Here is a 20,462-nt window from a genome sequence, read left to right on the forward strand (position 1 = left end):
CTTATTTTATGTGGCGCTCTCCCCTCCTCCTTCCTCAGTCAAATACAAGGCCCTACGGATATAAGCGCACTCAAATCTCAGCTGCAGTAATTTTCATACCGTAATCTTGCGGCATGACGAAAATATTTTTATTTATTTGCGAATTCCTATCCTTGGCAGCCGAAGTCACGCAATTTCGTTCCCGCATCAATTTGGGGCTTCTTTGCACGCGAATTGCGCGCGAGAATGTCTGTTATCTATCCACCCGAATATAATTCTCTAATTGTGCCAAAGTAAACCATCGTACAGTTCATTTGGCAGCTCAAAAAATCCTGACTTGTTTATTTTGGAAGCGGAGATGTCTCGGAGGATATCCTTTAATCCTTTTTGACCTGTCAATCTGTGCCAGTGGGGACAGGTCAAATTTCGTGTTTCCTGCTGTGAAAACGAAATACCGTAAGAACGCCCCTGGATTGCAGCTGTCTGTTACAAATCGAGCTAAAATCGGTCGCGATTATGGCTAATAAACTTTTCCCTGTCGTATTTGTTTACATGGGAATCTGTTGTTTGGCAGAAAACAACGAAAGGTAAGTTAAGATTTCACTTGTATGACATATGAATGACGCCTGCTCTTGAGATCTACAGACAGCTTTGTCTGCTTTGTGCTAGGTGTACTGTTGTAGCTAATTGCAGGTTTAAGTAGGTTAAGTATTATGCAAATCTTCGTTTACCTTGACGCATAATAAACGAAGTGGGCGTTCATGATCAGAATAGCGTTGTTCATAAACTCCATATTTATTAACATGATAACTTCCTATCGTACTACATGTAGCTTGCTCTTTCAGTAATGGAACCACACAACTGTGAACGGAAACTTTTCGTAGTCATTCAGAACAGTGAGGAATGTACTATTAGGAAAGTGGTCGAGTGGATGAAGGCTAAAGCGAAAAAGGACAAAAAAAAAACTCTCCTCATACCAGTAAGAAATAAATATGCCCGCACAGTGTGGGAAAAAAATATAGACAAATTACTGTTGTTTCCACATAACTTAATCTCCAGGGCACAATCTTGTTTATTATAATAGATGTGACTTTTCTTCATTTCGTTCACTGTCTTAGGAATCCTCCAAAAATAGTTACTAAAGATGGCAGCCTGGTTTTAAAAGCTGGTGAAGAAGGTGATATCATTTTTGAACCAGGTCAGGGAAAACAAGTCTTCATTGGGAAAAATGCACTGGTAAGTAATGATCTTTCTCTTGGTAACCTTAGATGTTTGCCGTCCTACTTTAGTAGCTAATCTATCTGAGTACTTATAATTTTTTTTTGTCATCTTTTGGTAGAATATGTCTGGAGTCTCTGTTGCTAAAGGAGAGGTATTTTGACAATTTTACTCCAAAATTTGGTGTTTTTTAATAATGAATAACGACTTAAATTACATAAGATTAGCAGTATAATATTATTACTAACTCAAAACTGTTTGAACTTTTAAGAAAGGGGATCAAGGAGGTCAAGGACCTGTGAGTAACAGAATTCATTAAAACTATAACTTGATTTTAAAATTAATTTCTTCATGTTCAATGATTAGTTAGTGACACTCATTATTCCAAAATAAGTGTTAATTACATAAAACGTTTGAAAGTCTAAAAAGTGGGAAAACATTACATCATTGTGTAAATTAATATTAATAGTAGTCACTTAAATTATTCATTGTGGTATAATTTTCTCAACTGTAGGCAGGTGGTAAAGGAGAAAAAGGAGAAACAGGGCCACCAGGACAAACAACATTTATGGTAATCATCATCATTATTGTCAATGTCATCAATCACATTGTATGGTTGATTTTTAACACTGGAAACTGTTAATAGTTTGGATTGCATAACAACAGATCCCTTCACAAGTTTGCATGTCTTTATAAATCAGAATGGAACTGCAAACATGACTGGGCTTCCTGGACAAAAAGGAGAACAGGGAGACGAGGGAATAAAAGGCAAGACAGGAAATCCAGGTCTAAATGGGACCAAAGGGCAGGTAATGGATCAATTTTATATCACCTCAGTTTACAAAAATTGTAAATTGAATATATTGACCCGTTTGTTGACAAAAAAGAATATAGAAAATATTTAGGGTTAGATTCAATCAATGTCTCAACAGAATTAGTGTGATTCACTATCTACTTGTATTCAATGCACCCCTTATGACTTTAAGTTTCTGGTTTTTTCTTTTTAATTATTTTAAATTTTTCTACCCAGAAAGGTGAACCAGGCATTCAAGGAGTACCAGGGAAGGTATAAGGTTTACTTCATGCAAAATTGTCAATTTTAATTTTTTATTTAATTAAAAGTTCTCCTAACTTGCATGCAGGGAAATGTAATGCAAACACTAATAAGAGTGGTGTGTTGAAGTAGTGTGAACATGAAAAATCATCTGGAAGTAAACTGTTGGTATATACACTTTTTGGATAGAATGGGTCTGATGGGATTCAGGGTGCTACTGGTACAAAAGGAACAAAAGGAGAACCTGGACAGCATGGCCCACCAGGGTCATTATTAAACACCTCAAATCAGACCACTTTGAGGTAGGTCCTTTTACTGATAAGTGTGGATGAAATATCATAACAACATAATTAGTCTTTATTATTCTCTGGTGGAACCATGTGATGTTTGTTGTCTCTGTATCCTTTTCAGATGTGAAAATGCAAGTGATCATGGCTCAGTTAGGTTTATATCAGGATTTCTTCAGGTAGTTACTGAATGTTTTTTCATTAACTCAAAATAACAAATAATCTGATTTATAAATTGATGGGTCCAGTCAAATAGTTGCAGACCATAAGAGATTTAGGTGAATAGAACACAAATTTTTTTTTAATGTTTTTTTTTTAATATTACCAGTACCGGTACTTCTCTTCTCTGGTCTTGGCCAAAAAATTAAACGGCATCCATGATTGTATGATCAAAATTAGGAATATATATCAGTCATAAAAGGTTAATTACAGAATATTTCTGAAAGTGAAGTAAGTGTAGTGACCTCTTAAGGACAAAATATAATTTGGCAAAATTCACCAACAATCACTCAAACATGCTGTAGGTTTGCACTAAACTAGGCTGGCAGAAGCTGGTATATCAAGGAGGTGTGTGTGAAGGGCTGAATGTACCACAGATAAACCATGAAGCTTTTAAAAGCTCAACATTTGGCCTGCTGTTACAGTTTAATGGAAATCTGGATGTAAATCTCAGTCCTAACACAACCTTAAATAATATCACTACAGGTAAATCTAATGGTAAAAACATATCCTTCAATTCTGTGCAGTAAGATGTAAGTTGTGAAGACCTTACATGACTCTTCAGTGATTAGAACCCAGGAAGGGCATAAAGAGGTGTTTGCTAGCAAGTGTAATAGATGCTATGTAAGTTCTGTTACATTGCAAATGTTCTCTACTTTTGTTAAAATAACTGACTTCCTAAAAGTGACTGGCTTATAACTTCTCCTTCCTTCTCACAGTATCACCCTTGAATCACCAATTTAAGCAGCTTCTGATTGTCAAACAACTTCTCCTGACAGAACCATAAGAAATGTAAAGAGATCAGTGTGAAGAATATGAATACTAAATTAGTGACAATGTGAAAGGTTTAGTAATCAACATACAAAAAAATGCAAAATGATAATAGATTTAAATTAAAATAAATATGGAATTACTGTAACACATCATTTAGGATAAAGACATCTATATCTCTGATCTTAGAGTACCTAGGTAATGCTGGAGGGCAAAACATCACTCAATATATCACCAGTGTAATGGGTCAAGCAGTATGGCTCAAAGGCCTGGAATACATCAATTTGCATGGCATCCCAGTGGATTTCTGGAGTGGTGATGAATGGTCTGTTATGGCCTTACTTAGGTCTCATGATGATGGCATTCTAGGAATTAACAAAGAGGTTCTTGTACTTGGAGATGGAGTAGCAGCATATAATAAGGGCTTTCACCTCGGATTGCAAAAACAGGTATAATCTGACAGCCACAGACCTCTTTTGCAACAGCAAAGTAGCTTTTGAGTGAAATCCCATTGTTTTTTTCTCATGTTGATGTCATGCCAAGTGGGCAAAGATACATGGATAAAAAAGAACCACAACTAGTAGGCTCACCATGAAGATATCTTTGAATCAACCCTCAAGATAAATAATGTTTGTTGTAAAATTGCCATTAGAAAGCCTCTCTATGTAAAATGATGACCAAGAGGGAGGTTTCACATTAGCTATGTGACTTAAATTTGATTTAAATCTGCCCAATTGAAAAAAAAATGTCTTTTTTTTCTTTTGTTAATGGATTGCACTCTCCAGAAAGTAGTGCATGGATTCTATACAAATGACCTTAAGGGAATTGACACACTTGAATATGGAAGATGGTACCACATCACATGGACTTGGACTAAAGCTAATGGAATGCGGTGAGATAGATGCTCTATGCTCACTTTATAAACACTTTGTCACGTGACCACTACTTGTTCTCTTCCTTCCTTTCCTCTTTCCTCTTTTTTAGTATGCTGGGCTGTGCAGCTTTTCTGGCCCCTGCTTGTACAGTGGGCAAGGCCCTCATGGCAGAATTTTCTTTACAGGAATTCTTTTCATTAAAAGCAAGCGAGAGCCAAATTGGTCAATTGATAATTATTTATATTTGTTTATTATAACAGAAAGTCCTTGTCAAGTCTACAAGAAAAGGAACTTGTTTTAACTGAGAAATAACTATTAATTTTAGGTACACCAATCTTGTTAATCTCCTCAGAAAAATATTTGTCGATGGTAAAAAAGACAACTCTGTGGAAAGGGGAAGTTCCTATGATGGAGTGAGTGGAAAAACTCAAATTGGAACATGGTGGAGTGGAAATAATGGATTGAAAACCAATGTAGAGATTGACAATCTCTATATAATTGACAAAGCAATTCAGTACTCTCCTACAGACCAGCAGCTGTGTTATGCAAGGGCAATCAACTTGAACACGCCGTAGAACTCTGAATGCCAAATAGCATCAAAGACAAAAGGTGTAAGAAAAAATTAGTGAGTTCAGTCATCACTTTTCCACAACATAGGCAAGATCAATGCTTCTCCTTTCCTTTTATCAGATGATTTGTTTTTTAAAAGACATTTCCATCAGTTCTTTATCATTGGTTTTCATACATTCAACCACCTTTTATTTGCCATAGTCCAAAATCTTCTGGTGCATTGTACGCAAATTGTATACTTGGTATTCGTGACTTTCCTTCTTCTTTATAAAGATTGCCATCTATCATTTTCTGATTGATCATTAAGATACTGTGCAGTCATTGAGCCATGTAAAAATGAATCCTCAGAAAGGGATAGAAGACTTTTCTATGTGAAAGAGCAGTAGTAACACAATACCAACTGTGCTTTTCCTTCACTTGATTTCCAGTTGAGCCCATTTTCAATCCTTTGTCGAATCATTTGTGAAGATGCATGCCTCTCCCTCCTGGCCTCTTTTTAATCTATTACAATCTCAATTGGCTGGACAGGTCAGCTAAACAAGCTGTCCCCAATTGCTTTCTTCTTTCACTTCATGATGTTAAGCATCAGTAGATTGGCCCTTCATCCATGTCATCATCATCCATAAAGGCATCTTCGTCATCATCAAAGTGTGACACCAAGTAATCGTTTTCCTGCAAGATTTAGAAAATGTAAAACCCAGCCAGTCAGTGGTATCTACTTGAGATATGGCTCAGTATGTTTTATTAAAGGGGTGTGTACTACACTTCTTTGAGAAGTGAACTCTTCAGGCAGATATTTAGTTTTGTTCAAGCTTGCATCAGCTATTGCTTGGCAAAGTGTGTTCATTAAGCATTTAAATCAGATAATTCTACACCCTCTATTAGTAAGTAGAACCATCAGCCTAAATTTCAATGGCCTAAGCTATGTTTTATTCAGATGTGGAAATAAACCTGTTCCTTAACATTTTTCTCCTCCTACCACTATCTTTTCATGAAAACCCATACCATCCAAAAATGATTTTTTGTTATGGTGAAGATAAAAGAAAACAAATATGCTTCAAGTGTTGATTATTTTTTTTACCTCTTCCTGTTCTTCTTCGTCATATTCCAGTTCTTCCTCGCCACTTTCTCCTTCTGTTCCTTCTTCCTCTTGATCATTAGCTTGATCATTATCACCCTCTTTCTGGACCATTTCCTGGAGAGGCAATGTAGATGCAGAATCAATTAAATCATCATAACTTTACCTTCCCCCCCCTAACAAATTGGTGAAATTTCCTTCCAATAATCAATGTTTATGTGGCATAAGTACTGCATGGTGAGTCTATTTGCCCAATAACAATAATCACCTGCCATGAAAGCAGAAGGTAACTTTTTGAATTAATTAATATATAGATTTAGCCAAGCCTAAAAGTGGACCTTGCATTTTTTTTTCCTGCATGTCTCAAGGGCACAACGCCTTGCCCTGGCCAGGACTAGAACCTGGATCATCCAACTCAGAGCCCAGTGCACTGACCACTGGGCTACTGAACAAAGCTGTGGTGTTGGCGTGCCTACGGTACAGTTGACCACGCATGTTAAAAGTAGCACCTTGTATGGTCGTATGGTCGTACATCCAAATTTTTTCAGCTTGATGGGTTACTACTATTTTGTATAATTATGGGGCTATGCTCTGCAATCTCCGCTATAATAATTTTTAAAAATGGAACCATTTTTTACCGTGAGTCTAGATAACACTTTATCCTCTTAAATGTTTCCATTCATTCTAAATGCTAAGAACCAGGTATACAAATAAGTCAACAAACACACAGAAGAATTTATATTTTAAATTTTTGGTACCTCAAGCTGCTTCAAAGCCTCCACACCAACACTATTCTTTTTAACTGGTTTGCCAATTCTTGGTCCTTCCACAAAGGTAAAAAAAAAAAAATCCCATAGAGATGTTTCTTTTAAATCAGTCATATTTTTTCTTGTATTAGGATTTAACAATACCTTACCAAATAACATAAATTGAATGCTTGTCAGTATCATATAAAGTGAAGTGAAAAAGTGTTGAGAATCAGTGTCATCAAAAGTTAAAGATGTTTAGATGTACAACTTAAGTCTTTTTCTTGACCAACAACAAAGGATTGGTTCACAAGTTGAGAAAATTAAATCCCAGATCTTGGAAGTGAAGAGAAAATAATGAGAGGAAAGGGCTGGCACAAGTGCGAATGGCTAATTAGAGGACTGTTTCTGATTAGGATTTAAATTATTCATACTTGCATTGCTAGGATTCCTGTGTTTTTTCACCCTTATTTTTAACTCATTTGGAAATAATCTCCAGTCTGGAATGAAAGAGACAAATTTTGTTGATGATCATGTATTTCCAAAATAAATATTCTTGTATACTTGCATGCACCATTAAACATAAAAAACCCTATGAAAATTGCCTTTACCTGGTTGCCACTCTAATTCTTCCTTTTTCTTTTCTCTGTATCTGTCCGAAAACCTCTCAATATCTGATGTGGAAAAAGAAAAACGCCAGAAACCTATTATTTTTTGTAAAAAAAGATCTGAAATTCAGATTGGACAATTTTAAACAGCCAAAGAGACAATCATGTTTCCGAGCTCATTTGATGGAGTGTTTTATTCCAAATCTGCTTATGATTTTTACTGAATAAAAAAGGAGCGAAATTCGAAAAAACTGCCTCTTACCTTTGGACTTAATTTCTGCCTTCACGAAATAAGGTAGTTCACGCATACACCCTCTTAATTCTTGTTTCAATGCAAGCATGTATTCATCGGCATCTGTCTGTCTTAATGGCAATGGTTTGACATCTTGAGGCTAAAATATTCAGAGATCAGGTGATATAGGTATCGTTGTCATCATCATCGTCATCATCATCATCATCATCGTCGTCATCATCGTCATCATTGTCATCATCATCGTCATCATCACAGCGTTCGGCCGGGAAAATAGAGCAAAGTCAAGGAAATGGTAGAAATAAGAGAAATAGGCCGCTGTGTAGTATATTGCAGACTAAGTGTGGGGCAGCGAGATGGAAGTGAATGGGAGTGGAGAGTGTGTCTGACGCAGACCTCACAAATGGCCTCGATAACCATTCCTTAACAATACAAGAGCCCGAACCCCGTTATGATTGAATTAATTATCGGTGTAATTTCAATGTAAGAAAGACACAACAAATTCACCAACCGGGTAAAGTGGAGGAGGCTGTTGTATTGTAGCAGGTAAAGCTTCCCCACGCTTAAAGCCAATCACTCCTACGTCAAAGGAAAATCCTCGTCCTCTGCCTCTTCCTCGACCTCGGCCCGCCATCTTGGAAGAGGCTTGGATGAGAGACTGGGTACGAATTTTGCGTTATTCCTTCTCAGTTTTCAGCCGGTCACACTTGTCAACATGGCCGTAGAGAAAGCCACGGTTTTAGTAACAGGTGAGGCACATGTTATGATTTGCTACCAGATCGATCGTTTTTCCCACTTAAAAATTGCTTCGCAAAGGTATGTGTACTAGAATTCTGTATGAAGCCTTGCTTGATTATGCATACAGGTATTTAATAAAAGCAAATGAAAACTAAAAAGGACTTGGACTGGGACAAATACTTTGTTTCAGAATAGTGTGGGGTTATGCAGAAACCTTTCCGGGCTATTTTTTTCTACCAGGTTACGATTACTCGTATGACATTAATATCGTTGTGATTTTGAAAAAATTGGTGGTGACCCATGGATTTTAATTGATAATCGCAGGCCGACTCGGAATAGAAGGGTTATGTAAATATGCGGGTTCAGGATAATGCGTACAAAAACAACATAATTTTGCGGATGTTTAAGATAGATCCATTTAAAAAAATTGAATTTATTTACAAGAGCTTTGGCTTATTGAAGGAAAATTTTTAAAGTATGGTGTCTACTCAGGATCTCTCCAAAGTTAGGGCCTCATGTTAGTAAACAGTTGTGGCAATTTTATTTTTACTAATAAGGGTCACTATCATTTTGTGTTTCTATTATCTGGCAGGGTTTGGTCCATTTGGTTTGCATCAAATTAATACCAGTTGGGAGGCTGTCAAGGTACACCATGATGCTTTTAAATGCTCCTTATCATACTGTTTATTGTTCCTATACTTACATATAGTTTATGTGATTTTGGCCATATTCAGACTGTGACGGTAGAGATCTCCGTGTTCAGTAAATCTGTTTTAACATCTTAGGAATTACCAAACACTGATCTTGCAGAAGAAGTCAATTTGGTGATAAAAGAGATTCCTGTGGAGTACAATGCAGTGGATGAACAGGTTCCTCAGTTATGGAATGAAGTAAAACCCAAGGTAACTTCAGAGATCTTTATCATCATTAGAAGATACCTCTTCTTGGCATGCAGAGGGTTGACCTCAAATATAGTGAGGATTTTAGATAATTTGATGAATAAGAGGATGTAGAATAGGACAGTGCAACAACTCTGCTTCAGGAAAGAAATTATGACAGTAATGATGATGATGATGATGATGACAACAATGGTAAAGATAACTGTTATCATGGTGAAGATATATATTATCATATTTTCTTTATAAAGAGATATTGTATGCCCCTGGGGATCCCCACCCATACCCAACCCTATTTACACCATTGTAGCATTGATGTCAAAACTGGGTAACCTAAAGCACTGATTTTCCTCCCTTTATCAGCTCTGTGTACATGTGGGTGTCCATGGTCTTGCAGACAGCATTCAACTGGAGATGTGTGGTCATAACTATGGCTACAACAGACCTGATGAGAGTGGCAAAAAATGTGAAAAAGGCTGCTGTGTTGATGGTGAGTAGTTCTTCCTCTTTAAGTTGACTGCAGACAACAAAAAGGGATGACAGCTGTTCTCACCAAAAGCCTGACTTTTCAGTATGTTCCTATGAAAGTGTCCCTGCCCCCCCACCCCCCCTCCACTGCCTTCATCCTTGAGATCACCCCTAGAATCAGGCTTCCTTGTCCTCTTCTGCTTCTCTGGTGAGTCAGCAAATAGCTATGGAGGCCTTAAAAAGTTTGCTTTGTGTCTGCACAGATTGTAAATGTTTCAGTTGTGATACCTCATGATACTAAAATAAATGTGATTTGTTCAGGAGGAGAGGAGTGCCTGTTTACTTCTCTTGATTTGGACAGACTGTGCTCTGAAGTGATGACAGCTAAAAGCCCATGTCTTGTAGGAACTTCTGATGATGCAGGAAGGTTAATATTTTTTTTTTGTTTGGTGTTTGCAGAAACATTAACAGCATTGGAAAATGATTGGTCAGCTCTGTAGTGTTGATGTATTAATCATGTGTATTTTTGCTTTCCATTCTCAGGTTCTTGTGTGATTATTCGTACTACAAATCTCTTCATCTTGGACATGGCAGGGGCACTGTGGCATTTGTTCATGTACCACGTGCAGACTCACCCTATAGCCTTGAGGATCTAGTAATCTCACTAAGACTAATTATCTTTGCTATGCTAAAGCAAATCAGCTAGTGGAACTAGTCTTTCAAGCCTGTTGAGGGGGGAAGGATTGCTCAAAATAGTTGTTTGGACATCTTGAACAATACCATTGTATTTTTCTATTCTGTAATTATAAAACAATCTTGCAGAAAAACAGAATTGAGAACAGTTATACAAAGCTGATATCACATCATTATAATACTATTAAATTGTCTGCAATGGAGTACTACCGTTGCTGCTACAATTTTGCTATTTTGCATGACAAGCTAAGGAAAAGAATGAACACGACAGTTGTCCAGCATAACAGTAGTTGGCCATATTATTTGTTATACTTTTGTGCCATGATCTTAATTCTAATTAGGCAGCCATAAGCACACAGCTTATAGCTACCATATCTGAAGCAAGACCTCTCGTACTTGTACACAGGGGCCTATAGCTCAGAAAATAGTCTTAAAAGGATTCCTAATAAACAAAGATTGGATTGTGTTTTGATAGTGAGAACTGTCAAGCATTTTGATTCTTGTCGATCTGCTCAAACCCATCAAGTAATTGTTATCTTCATGAGATATATATTATATCTTAGGGCCTCCTTATCGCAGTGCGGTTTATTTTGGAGGTGAATAGGGGAATACCATTTGCAAGTAAAGTTGTATTTGGATAAGATTTTTAGGCTTCTATTTCTACTGATGATTTATTCCACACTTGAATACATTTAATTTATCGTGTAGGTGAGGGAAGTCCTCAATCGGTAACAGGCCAAATCGCAGGAAAGTCGTCTTCTCCAAAGTCAATTTGCCCGGAACGTTAGTCTCGTCTCCCGAAATCTTAGTCGTGTCGCCTGAAGTGAAAAGTAACATGACTAAAATTTCGGTTGACGTGACTCAGGTTCCAGGCCACATGACTTTCGGCCACATGACTTTCGGGAGTTGTGAACATTAACTGACGGTTCTTCTTGATGATGAAGACCGGTGAAACTGGTTAAAACTTCGTCACTTTCTTGTACAACGAACCTTCTCAGAGCTAACCATGATACCCTGACCCGGACAATCACATATATGACCAACTGTTACTACCAGATCCTCACCACCTTAAGTAATACCCACATTAGTTGAGGATGACGGTGAACATCAGAGCAAAATCTCAGAAAGCTGAGTGGCAAAACGAGAAAATAATAGCTCGCAGTCTAGCGAGTCCACGTGCTGCTAGAGCCAGTTTTTCCAAGTTTTCCTAATAACCAACTGTTGCGCGAGGCTTGGTACTGAAGTCATTGTAAAATGGCGGCCAAGAGTGGAGATGTAATTTTCAGAGTTGGAGAGGTATGAAAGCGCGACGTTTTAAACAATCTTCGGGACTTTAGGTCTATTATGTTAGTATTTTATTTTGAGTGATTTTACATCTCTTTAGAAACAATTGTATATTCAAGGCTACCGTCTCAAACACAGATGTTACAACACAGCCGTCAGCTGATACCAGCACTGGATGCAATTTTGTTTGACCATCTTTAATGCCCTGGCTATTTGACAGAATACAACCATATTTTTTTTCTCCTTAACTCGAAGAAAATACCTTTGGAAGCCTTATAATTCATACCTAGATCCACATCACCAATGCAAACCGTAAACGTTTATTCCAGTAATGTTTAGTCATAGATCGTCTACGGTTAGTGAAAGAGACTTAGTTTTGAGAATGTGTCCTAAAATCTTTGAGTTTGTTGACAACTTTTCTAGCAGGCTGACACGTCAGACATCTGGGATGACACCGCACTAATAGAGGCATACGATCGAGCAATAAATGCTATTAAGGTATTTGCAAGTTGTTCTTTATTTTCTCTATGACAGTGGGAAGCCTTAACTTATTACTTCGTTGCAAGTGTTCATAAATTCTTAAGATTACTTTTCTCTGCTCAGCTTGATTTTAACCTCCTAGTTATAATGAGTAAAATTACTAATATTTAGTTTTATAATTTGCTATACATCTAAGTTTCATTGGTTTTTCTTTTAACAATGTTCTTCTTTTCTGCCTGTGATTTTAATGTATGGCATGTTGTTCAGTAATATCCCTTTTTTAATGACTGTTTCATCAACCAGAATGGAGGGAAGAATGGTGGCACAAAAGGAAAGAATGGTGGTAAAAACAGGTACAAGTTAAAACATTGCAGAAATTCTGTTTTCATCATCAGGGGAGAGATGAAAATTCTGTTTAGAAAATATGTAAAACTGTGAGAATGATATGAACAATAACAGCTGAAGTTGCTCCTAAAGTAGAGAGCTATTAACAAGTTGCTAACTAAGGCTTTTGATAATCTTTGAAATTCATTCAGTTGCATTTAAACTCCTTCAGGATGTTCCTAAACACCTGTGTTGTTTCAGAGGACTCCTCATTCTATGTTAAGTGTTGCACATATTATTTCTTCCAAACTTTACTTTTTAGGAAACAACAGTCCTCAAAGAAAAAGGACAAGAAGAAAACAACAGGGCAGACAATTGAGGCAAGAGTTAGTTTTGAAAATTATTTTGTGAATGCTAAGAAAGAAATAGTAAATAGGAAATGTTTGGAAGTGCAAGGGATGATTTCTTAGACTTTTTTAGACAATCTTAGGGTAGGTAAAGTTGGGACAAATGTTAGAAAAGCAAGAAATTCAATTTTGGTAGGGAGAATTAAATAATCCTGTGCTAACTTTGTTATGACAATGGAGATGGAGTCAGCTATAACTTAATGTTAAGTCTCAATATCCATGTGTGAGTTCCAACAGAACTAGTAGAGTAACCCATCCTAACACCAGGAGGTACGAATGCATTTGATAAAGTTTTTGATATGTAAAAAATGTTTTATCATTTAGAGTTTGAGAAATGAATCTTATATACATTTAAGTGTAAATTTGATGTATTAAACTTTTCTTTCAGTGGCATGTTGGTGACAAATGCCGGGCTTTTTACTCTGAAGATGAACAGATTTATAATGCAGTGGTAATCTCGCTTGATGGCAGTTCCAATACTTGTGTAGTCAGGTTTTCTGGCTATGGTAATGAAGAAGAAAAGAACTTAGATGATCTTTTGCCACCATCCAAAGGAGATTTTAAGTCTCCCAGACAAAGTGGACATCATTGTGCTCAGCTGACTTCCCCTGAACAAAATGTAATTGTTAACCATAGTTTTGAGTTTACTGATGGTACACAGTGCTCTACATTTTCTAGTTCAATATAACTCTCATTGTGATTGTTTGTTAGAGTGGTGATAATGAAATGGACTGGAGTACTGGGGGCCAGTCACCCATTAGATGGCAAGTAAGTGACTTGTGTCTAGCTCCAGAACAACCAAGTCAGCACCTACATGAAGCAGTTATTAACTCTTTTCCAACACCATACACTTGCAAGGTCACTTTCCTCAGATCCAGACAAAGGTTAGAACCATCATGTTTGTATTAGTTTTGAAAAAGACTCCAGTATCAAAGTTTTACCAAGCGAAAAGTAAAGTAGCACTGGTGGAGTTTATTAGCTTCAATGTTTACTATTCAGACAAGATGTGGACCTATCAACACTGAGGCCTTCACACTCGTCGCGCCAAGTACGCCCCCACCATCACAATCATCATCATCCTTACTTAACTGACCAAAGATACCCTGTGTCAGGAGCCCCATTTACCAGCCATCAGTTTCCTGTAAGTATTCATTGAATTAGACGAGAAAAGTACTGCATTTTTATTCACCATTGAGAAAGAGAGATCTTTAAATGACTCTAAATACTGACTGTCTACTGTTCCTTATATTTACCATTTATTAAATCATTTTCTCAGATGAATTTCTTTACACCATGTCCTCCTCCTCCTCCTGTTCCCCCTGTGTTCCTTCCTCATCACTGGCCAAATGCAGTTGGATCACAACCCTCAGCACCTACAAACTCCGTAAGTAGATCATTTACAGCACTGTAACCCATACAAGTGTTTGGAGCATCAGGATCTATGAAATAACTGTGCTAAATTCAGTGAGGAATGGCAAGTTATAATAGAGTAATAGCTACTTGTTTATCTTTTTTTTTTTTTTCAAGATTTTTTTGACCCACTATTTTCAAACTTAAATATATAGATTTAGCCAAGCCTAAAAGCAGAGCTCGCATTTTTTTTTTTTCCATACGTCTCAAGGGCACAACACCTTGCCCTGGCCAGGACTAGAACCCGGGTTGTCCAACTAATGGTATAACATAGGAGTGAACCACATTGTTCCTTTTTTTCTTTAGTTCTACTTCAGTTTACTCCTCTTTCTTCCCTGTGCCATCTACCAAGGGCTTTTTCCATCTACCAATAGAGCTAGAATGTGTGTAGAATTGAATGTCCTTTAATTTACAACCGAGAGCAAACAGAAAGGAAAAATAGATGGGATAGTAAACATTGGAGAAGTGCCAACCTTCCTAAGGACAAGAACCAGTAATGTTCTGTCAGTCAGATCACAAACCTGTATGCCTAGGTCTTAAGTCTAGTTATTCGCAAATTTACTTAAATGTGTCAATTCTACAGTTAGTACTTCTTCTTTATCAACAGTTTCCACATGCACCTATGCCTCCTCCTCCAGCTCCAGTAAACAGTAGTGATGTTTCTCATGACAATGATGCACTAGCCAGTATGTTAATGGCCTGGTACTTGAGTGGCTACCACACAGGTTATTATCAGGTGAGTGGATAACTTGCAAAGGGAAGTTCACTCAATAATTACAAAGAAATAGTTCAGTCACATAAAGTCATCCAAAAGGTATGTTTGCACTCTTTAAACACTTGGACTAAAATAAGTGGTACTTATTTGTTTTCAAAGACAGAAAAAAAACATTTAGTGCCCTATTTGTAATGTTAGTTGTTTTGCATACTTCACAGGCAATGCAAAATCTGCGTCACAGCTCTAACCCTGGATCTAATGAACCTCAAGTATCTACAAGTGATGCTTGTGATGCAGATACTAGTGAACAGACTACAGATGAACTTCCTTTTGGAGCAAAACAGCAGTTGTGACATTTTATTAAATTTTGTAGTTTATTTCTTAGAGTGTATGTTTGCAATGAAAAAAATTATGAACTTGTAACATTTAATCACTAATAAATTTATTAGCTAACTGCTGGGTAAGCTCATTATATTTCATTTTTACCCACAAATATGGTTAAAAGATAGAGATTGGTTGACAAAGAGAATGTATAAGATAGCTTACAAGCAGGCTTTCTCTGGCTCAGGTAGACAAGCAGCTTTGCCTGATAGATCAGGCCAGCAATCAAAGCAAGTTGGTGAAAGGTGTGCGAAGCTACATATAAGAATTTTACCTTTACCTGGATTAGAAAAATTGAGTGGAGATGTTGATGATCATTTGTCTACTTGGATATAATGTAGAAATTAGACTTGATTGCTGTTGCATCTTTTTCTACTCTTGAGAGCAGACACCTTTTTCAGTTTGCTGAAAAAGTTTTTTGCTCTCACAGACAACATCATTCTGCACCTGAAGTTTTTGGTAATTAAATATAAACCGGTGATGATTTCTAGTTTTATATCACTGCTCATTGACTGGCTGTTCATTGGGTGTTAAAGATTGGAAAATTGTCCATCTGCTGCACAAAATTATCTGGGTAAATTTTAATTGCATAAGCTCCTCCTCATTTAGCAAGGGAGACATTCACCAGTTGTTTTACAGTATTCTCTTGCTTCTTTTTTTCTTAATGAAAACCCTGACTTCTTGATCTTCTACAGATGTCAGAGTAATGAAGGCCTATAACAGTATTTCTGTGAGTTCTTTGTTATAATCAATCAAGGTTTGAGGATGCCAGTACTGTGGACAAAGCTTTAGCATAAGCTTTCGGGTTTTTATAAAAAACACAGTTGTTAGCACAAGTATCAGGGTTCGTGTCCCAGATTGTTAGCCCGCAGGAACACAAGGGGGGAAGAACAATGTTCCTGCTTTGGGCCTTGTCTCTTAAAACAGCCTGTAAAGCTTCAATGTATCTCTCTGTTTCCCTCTCTTTTTGAAGTTTTTTTTGTCTCCTAACCAAATCCATTTCCTTTTTCTTTTCCTTTTGAGCTTTGAGAAAAGACTCCTCTTCTTTTCTGACTCTTTGCATTTTTAGCTTGTCGACCTCCTGTTGCTCTACCTCAAGGCGTTCAACTTCTTTTTCAACTTTCAGAGCTTCCATTCTTTTACGATGCTCCCTCATTCGAATGTTTTCCCTCACTTGCTCCCTTTCAATGTCCATAAACAGCCTCCTGTACACAGCAACTTGAGATTTTGCATGTGCCCTCTTTTCCTCCAAAAGCCTAGAAGGCTGTAAGAGCATTTCAACATAATTGTCTTTTTTCTTGACCGATGCATCATCAATCTTTTGAAGCTGGCTTTTCCAGTCCTGGTTTTCAATCTCTGCATTCTCGCCATGTTCAAAGTGAACATGTTTCTCAGGTGATGCCTGGTCTCCACTTACCGGCAGACCTCTCTCTGGAATGAAGTGATCATTGTCCAAACTTTGATCTTGTATGGCATTTTCTCCAATCCAATAATCACCGATTTCTTTTAATGAATCACTACTGAGAATTTGTTGTTCTGAGTTAGAAACTGGCTGCCTGGATAAACCATGATCTTTAGTTGGAGACGTCCGCCACAAGCCTCCAGGAAGGAGTTTACTATAGTGCTCAACTTCTGCTCCAAGACTTTTGGAACTGAGAACCTTCCTCGCATGTTTCGAGCAATTTCTGATCTTTTTCGCATGTTCATCCAATAGCTGACTTGCAGTATCTACTGCTGTGAAATCTCGAGTCACGCTCCTTTGGATTTTGAGCTCAGATTGGTCGCGATAAACACAATTGTCCCGTCTGATAGTACTTGGTAAAGAACTTTGGCGCACAACATTGCGCTCCACTTCAAAAGCCTCCATCGACATGCCATGTTGCTCCTCTCGTTTCATATGCTCAATATTTCTGACTCTCGCTTTTACCACCTGTTGGAATTCTTTGAGCCTTTCTTCTTTTTCTTGTATAACTTTTCTGAGTCGGAGTTCTTCTTCACGGGCTCCAAGTGAGCTTCCATGAGTTGGTCCACGATGCGGTTCTACCCAAGCCGAAAATGGCAAGATTGCAGAAGATCGATGTTCAAGTTGTCCCTTCGATCGCGTTTTCTGCGGTAGCTTTTTCTTTGCTTGCAGGTTCGCTCTTATTGGATTGTTTTGAGGCACTCTAAACTCGATAGAAGCTGCCATGTTCATACCGCTCTTCTTACCGTTGAAATTTCAAAAAAAACAAGTGTAGGTGGTCAGCGGTTATTTCCTCAGTAGAACATTAACTTTTTTGGCGTGACATTCGTGTCAATTCAAACAATCGTGGATTAAAATGTCGTGACTATGTATCATTTCATTGCACTTTTAGTCTTTGTACAAGATTCCAACACAACAGTGCTTATTTATGTATTCCTTTAACAGTGTTTTACTTATGGACCTCAGTTACTGACAGGGCTGTTAATAAATTTTATCATTAGATCTGAACAGATCAATTGCGTGTGCTCCTTTAAGCTGGTCTGTTCAAAACAAATTCTCTAAACCAGAGTATAAGTTAGAAATTTTCAGTTATTTTTTATTGCATATTATGCTGGCCTATTAAGCTGGTCTGTTCAAAACAAATTCTCTAAACCAGAGTATAAATTAGAAATATTCAGTTATTTTTTATTCCATATTACAGCTTTGCAACAAGGTTTATACTTTTTCTGTCAAGTCTTTCCCCAAAACTGACATTTAGCTTTAAATTAGGATTTAATATTAGGAAAATAATGTTAAGTTCTTTCCTTGCATCTTAGATAAGCACAAATCACCTCCTGAACTACCATCTTCAATGTTTTGACAATGTTTTAACCAAAGAAGTGTAGGAGCAGTAACAAATTTTTTGATGCAGGAAAAAATTGTCAATTTTGAATAGATCAGGGAAGGAGTACCTTTGATGCTCAAGTTTTTTGCCCTCCTCCCATACACATGCAAGGTCTAATGATGGGATATTAAGATTTCAATACTCCTTGGCTTTCAAGAGTGTGTAGCATCTTAGTAACCTATGACCCCAAAGGTGTGAGTGCTGAATATGAGGTAGACAACAGTGAGTGTAAGTTATGGCAAAATCTGTCCACTTGTTGGTTTAACATTTTTTATTTAGAACCAAAATCGGCCACATGCCTTCCAAGGTCACAATAAGAGGATTTTTCAATATGTGAACAAAACAAATTGTGAAACACAACATTTGATACACTTTTGCAAATTGTCTTAAAATGAAAGAGATGATAATCTAGGTATCAATCCAGACTTGTTGACATCAATATCACATTGAGCTGTGATATAAGACCTGGAAAAAAATAAAAAACACAAACAAAATTACATGTTAATTTAGCACTTGAATTGAGATGAATAATTTTAGTCCCTATTTTTATTCCTTTTTAAGTCTTTCAGCTGTCTAGGATTGTTAACTCCTATCAAGATAATTAATGGCTAAGCTTTCTAAAGCACTAATGATGAGCCATTTGGCTGATTTCAAACACAGTACCTTGTACTAACAAATATTACTTCATCTCTTCTATTGCCTCATCAATATCAGCTATATGATTCTTCAAAGTTTCCCACTGATCCAGCTGCAGTGATATCCCTAATAATGAAAAGCACCATTTAAATCTTAAGACATTTTGAGCTTAATTTTGTTCTTGGACTTTTATCTTTCAGTAGACAGTCACAACTGGTTCTGAGCTACTCAGATTCCATATTCTTGTCTTACCTTTTTTTCCTGGCTTCATTTCACCAGCGCTATCTTCATAGAACTCCCTAATGTCAACCAGGATTTTGCCTTTAAACTCTCGCACAGTTACTCTACGTTTGTTAGTTAACTGAAAAAGGAAAACAGCAACAAAAAAAAACTGTGTTTAGTTATAGAACCTGCCTAAGGTGTACGATAGTTAACCTTAGGTGTAACATGCTAGATCACCTCACTCATGCCATCAAAGACATCTACTTGGCGAACATTTCCCTGAATGTTGACATCAAAAGGTTTAGAGACTCAATTGAAACCCAGTGAGCCCTACCTTGGGATCTTTAGCACACCACTTTCTACTTGTCTTAGATTTGGGCGAGAATATAACAACTCTATTCATTTTTAAGTCAGCCTAATCCCTAAACCTCAAAACGCATACAATTTCTTACGCAAACAAAACTCCCCCACCCCACCCTCTCTTCCCTAAGCCATACCTTCGCTCAACGATGCCTTCACGTGAGGCAAGAAGAGGGAAAGGAAATCCAACCTTTTTCCACCCAAATCTAAAAATCAATCTATCTTCTTACGATTAGAAAAATTTTAAATGTTTGCCAAATAGCAGAAGTTTCAAAAAATCCCACTTAGTTCGATGTTACGTACGATGGACAGCGCAAGCATTGCTACGTATTACAACCTCTAAACTAACCTCAAACACACCCGGCTCTGTATGTTCGGTGCCACTCTCCTTTTTCGATTTTTTAGGCTTGTTCTTTCTTGGTTTGATCTGAGACAGAAAATGCAGCCAAGATGAAAAATAAAACCCTGAGTTTACAACTTGTAAACTGTACAATCAACTGATTCTTTCTTACAAGCGCCTACCTCTTCTTCATCTGAATCGCTACTATCTGATACAGTTGGCTTCGATGTAACTCTTTTCGACATAATGCGAAAGCAAGTAATTTTACAAGGACTTAGAACAGCAACTCAATTCACCTATTTCAGTCTGTCTGGGTTCCAAGAAAATGCGCGCCAATAACTAGGTAACCTCCCACTCCAGCCCAGTCTTTGTCAACCGTGGACCGTCACGACATTCTATGCGTCTTCTTAGCATAACTCGACTCTAACTCTAATAGGAATCCAGTCCACCTCGACATTCTAGTCCACATTACAACATACGTTTGGTGTTCTAGGCTCAAATAATGGTCGGGAACAGCCCGGGCCAGGAGTTAAAACATAAATAAAAATCTCACACCTCGTTATTTTTGTCATCCAAACTGCTGTCTTCCACATGGAGGAAGCAGATC

At 37.3% G+C, this 20,462-nt stretch overlaps 6 protein-coding genes across 14 annotated transcripts; 3 read left to right on the top strand and 3 right to left on the bottom strand.

The window, feature by feature from the left end:
* The first annotated feature begins 36 nt into the window (after positions 1–36).
* On the top strand, positions 37–5,935 carry LOC113682292 (uncharacterized). 2 transcript variants are annotated; one of them, XM_027199449.2, is made up of 13 exons: positions 37–566; positions 1,098–1,215; positions 1,319–1,351; positions 1,469–1,495; positions 1,712–1,768; positions 1,899–2,006; positions 2,228–2,263; positions 2,441–2,553; positions 2,663–2,717; positions 3,063–3,243; positions 3,718–3,977; positions 4,314–4,420; positions 4,756–5,935. In XM_027199449.2, the coding sequence occupies exons 1-13, from the start codon at positions 496–498 to the stop codon at positions 4,976–4,978; spliced, it is 1,389 nt and encodes a 462-aa protein (XP_027055250.2). In that variant the 5' UTR covers positions 37–495; the 3' UTR covers positions 4,979–5,935. The 2 variants fall into 2 exon arrangements, with proteins under 2 accessions (XP_027055250.2, XP_089059185.1); XM_089203059.1 differs by lacking the exon at positions 37–566 and adding an exon at positions 653–958.
* On the bottom strand, positions 4,623–8,299 carry LOC113682288 (DNA-directed RNA polymerase III subunit RPC7). 3 transcript variants are annotated; one of them, XM_027199445.2, is made up of 7 exons: positions 8,167–8,299; positions 7,668–7,797; positions 7,409–7,471; positions 7,232–7,297; positions 6,810–6,874; positions 6,055–6,168; positions 4,623–5,645 (listed from the first exon to the last, which is right to left on the bottom strand). In XM_027199445.2, exons 1-7 carry the CDS (start codon positions 8,287–8,289, stop codon positions 5,559–5,561), a joined length of 648 nt encoding a protein of 215 aa, XP_027055246.2. In that variant the 5' UTR covers positions 8,290–8,299; the 3' UTR covers positions 4,623–5,558. The 3 variants fall into 3 exon arrangements, with proteins under 3 accessions (XP_027055246.2, XP_089059199.1, XP_089059200.1); XM_089203073.1 differs by lacking the exon at positions 7,409–7,471; XM_089203074.1 differs by lacking the exon at positions 7,232–7,297.
* A 24-nt stretch (positions 8,300–8,323) lies between these two features.
* On the top strand, positions 8,324–10,926 carry LOC113682289 (pyroglutamyl-peptidase 1). The gene is made up of 6 exons (XM_027199447.2): positions 8,324–8,404; positions 8,986–9,038; positions 9,179–9,295; positions 9,653–9,779; positions 10,079–10,184; positions 10,301–10,926. The coding sequence occupies exons 1-6, from the start codon at positions 8,371–8,373 to the stop codon at positions 10,461–10,463; spliced, it is 600 nt and encodes a 199-aa protein (XP_027055248.2). The 5' UTR covers positions 8,324–8,370; the 3' UTR covers positions 10,464–10,926.
* Positions 10,927–11,351: 425 nt separating this feature from the next.
* On the top strand, positions 11,352–15,936 carry LOC113682310 (uncharacterized). Of its 6 annotated transcripts, none has more exons than XM_027199473.2 (10): positions 11,352–11,746; positions 12,158–12,232; positions 12,518–12,567; positions 12,861–12,918; positions 13,334–13,564; positions 13,657–13,829; positions 13,945–14,086; positions 14,222–14,329; positions 14,963–15,091; positions 15,289–15,936. In XM_027199473.2, the coding sequence occupies exons 1-10, from the start codon at positions 11,705–11,707 to the stop codon at positions 15,421–15,423; spliced, it is 1,143 nt and encodes a 380-aa protein (XP_027055274.2). In that variant the 5' UTR covers positions 11,352–11,704; the 3' UTR covers positions 15,424–15,936. The 6 variants fall into 6 exon arrangements, with proteins under 6 accessions (XP_027055274.2, XP_089059188.1, XP_089059187.1 ...); XM_027199474.2 differs by having other exon boundaries at positions 11,681–11,746; positions 12,161–12,232; XM_089203062.1 differs by lacking the exon at positions 12,518–12,567 and having other exon boundaries at positions 11,674–11,746.
* LOC113682309 (uncharacterized) lies at positions 15,399–17,645 on the bottom strand. The gene has a single exon (XM_027199472.2). It carries the CDS (start codon positions 17,643–17,645, stop codon positions 16,200–16,202), a length of 1,446 nt encoding a protein of 481 aa, XP_027055273.2. The 3' UTR covers positions 15,399–16,199.
* A 905-nt stretch (positions 17,646–18,550) lies between these two features.
* On the bottom strand, positions 18,551–20,200 carry LOC113682323 (activated RNA polymerase II transcriptional coactivator p15). The gene is made up of 5 exons (XM_027199487.2): positions 20,038–20,200; positions 19,865–19,942; positions 19,186–19,294; positions 18,961–19,059; positions 18,551–18,762 (listed from the first exon to the last, which is right to left on the bottom strand). The coding sequence occupies exons 1-4, from the start codon at positions 20,098–20,100 to the stop codon at positions 18,977–18,979; spliced, it is 333 nt and encodes a 110-aa protein (XP_027055288.2). The 5' UTR covers positions 20,101–20,200; the 3' UTR covers positions 18,551–18,762; positions 18,961–18,976.
* Between the last annotated feature and the right edge of the window lie 262 nt (positions 20,201–20,462).

Source organism: Pocillopora damicornis, chromosome 4 (genome assembly GCF_964200805.1).
Source record: "Pocillopora damicornis chromosome 4, jaPocDami1.2, whole genome shotgun sequence".
In the NCBI taxonomy this organism is placed as follows: domain Eukaryota; kingdom Metazoa; phylum Cnidaria; class Anthozoa; order Scleractinia; family Pocilloporidae; genus Pocillopora; species Pocillopora damicornis.

Excerpts from the sequence above, each read along its gene's own strand:
- LOC113682289 (XM_027199447.2), top strand. The coding sequence starts at position 8,371 with ATGGCCGTAGAGAAAGCCACGGTTTTAGTAACAG. Across the intron at positions 9,039-9,178 it reads CCAGTTGGGAGGCTGTCAAG|GAATTACCAAACACTGATCT; the intron begins GTACACCATGAT and ends TTAACATCTTAG. Across the intron at positions 10,185-10,300 it reads ACTTCTGATGATGCAGGAAG|GTTCTTGTGTGATTATTCGT; the intron begins GTTAATATTTTT and ends TTCCATTCTCAG.
- LOC113682323 (XM_027199487.2), bottom strand. The coding sequence starts at position 20,100 with ATGTCGAAAAGAGTTACATCGAAGCCAACTGTATCAGATAGTAGCGAT. Across the intron at positions 19,295-19,864 it reads CAGAGCCGGGTGTGTTTGAG|TTAACTAACAAACGTAGAGT; the intron begins GTTAGTTTAGAG and ends TTCCTTTTTCAG. Across the intron at positions 19,060-19,185 it reads AATGAAGCCAGGAAAAAAAG|GGATATCACTGCAGCTGGAT; the intron begins GTAAGACAAGAA and ends TTTCATTATTAG.
- LOC113682292 (XM_027199449.2), top strand. The coding sequence starts at position 496 with ATGGCTAATAAACTTTTCCCTGTCGTATTTGTTTACATGGGAATCTGT. Across the intron at positions 2,264-2,440 it reads TTCAAGGAGTACCAGGGAAG|AATGGGTCTGATGGGATTCA; the intron begins GTATAAGGTTTA and ends CTTTTTGGATAG. Across the intron at positions 3,978-4,313 it reads ACCTCGGATTGCAAAAACAG|AAAGTAGTGCATGGATTCTA; the intron begins GTATAATCTGAC and ends TGCACTCTCCAG.
- LOC113682309 (XM_027199472.2), bottom strand. The coding sequence starts at position 17,645 with ATGAACATGGCAGCTTCTATCGAGTTTAGAGTGCCTCAAAACAATCCA.
- LOC113682310 (XM_027199473.2), top strand. The coding sequence starts at position 11,705 with ATGGCGGCCAAGAGTGGAGATGTAATTTTCAGAGTTGGAGAG. Across the intron at positions 12,233-12,517 it reads GAGCAATAAATGCTATTAAG|AATGGAGGGAAGAATGGTGG; the intron begins GTATTTGCAAGT and ends TTCATCAACCAG. Across the intron at positions 15,092-15,288 it reads ACCACACAGGTTATTATCAG|GCAATGCAAAATCTGCGTCA; the intron begins GTGAGTGGATAA and ends CATACTTCACAG.
- LOC113682288 (XM_027199445.2), bottom strand. The coding sequence starts at position 8,289 with ATGGCGGGCCGAGGTCGAGGAAGAGGCAGAGGACGAGGATTTTCCTTT. Across the intron at positions 7,298-7,408 it reads AGAATTAGAGTGGCAACCAG|ACTGGAGATTATTTCCAAAT; the intron begins GTAAAGGCAATT and ends CTTTCATTCCAG. Across the intron at positions 5,646-6,054 it reads ACGAAGAAGAACAGGAAGAG|GAAAACGATTACTTGGTGTC; the intron begins GTAAAAAAAATA and ends TAAATCTTGCAG.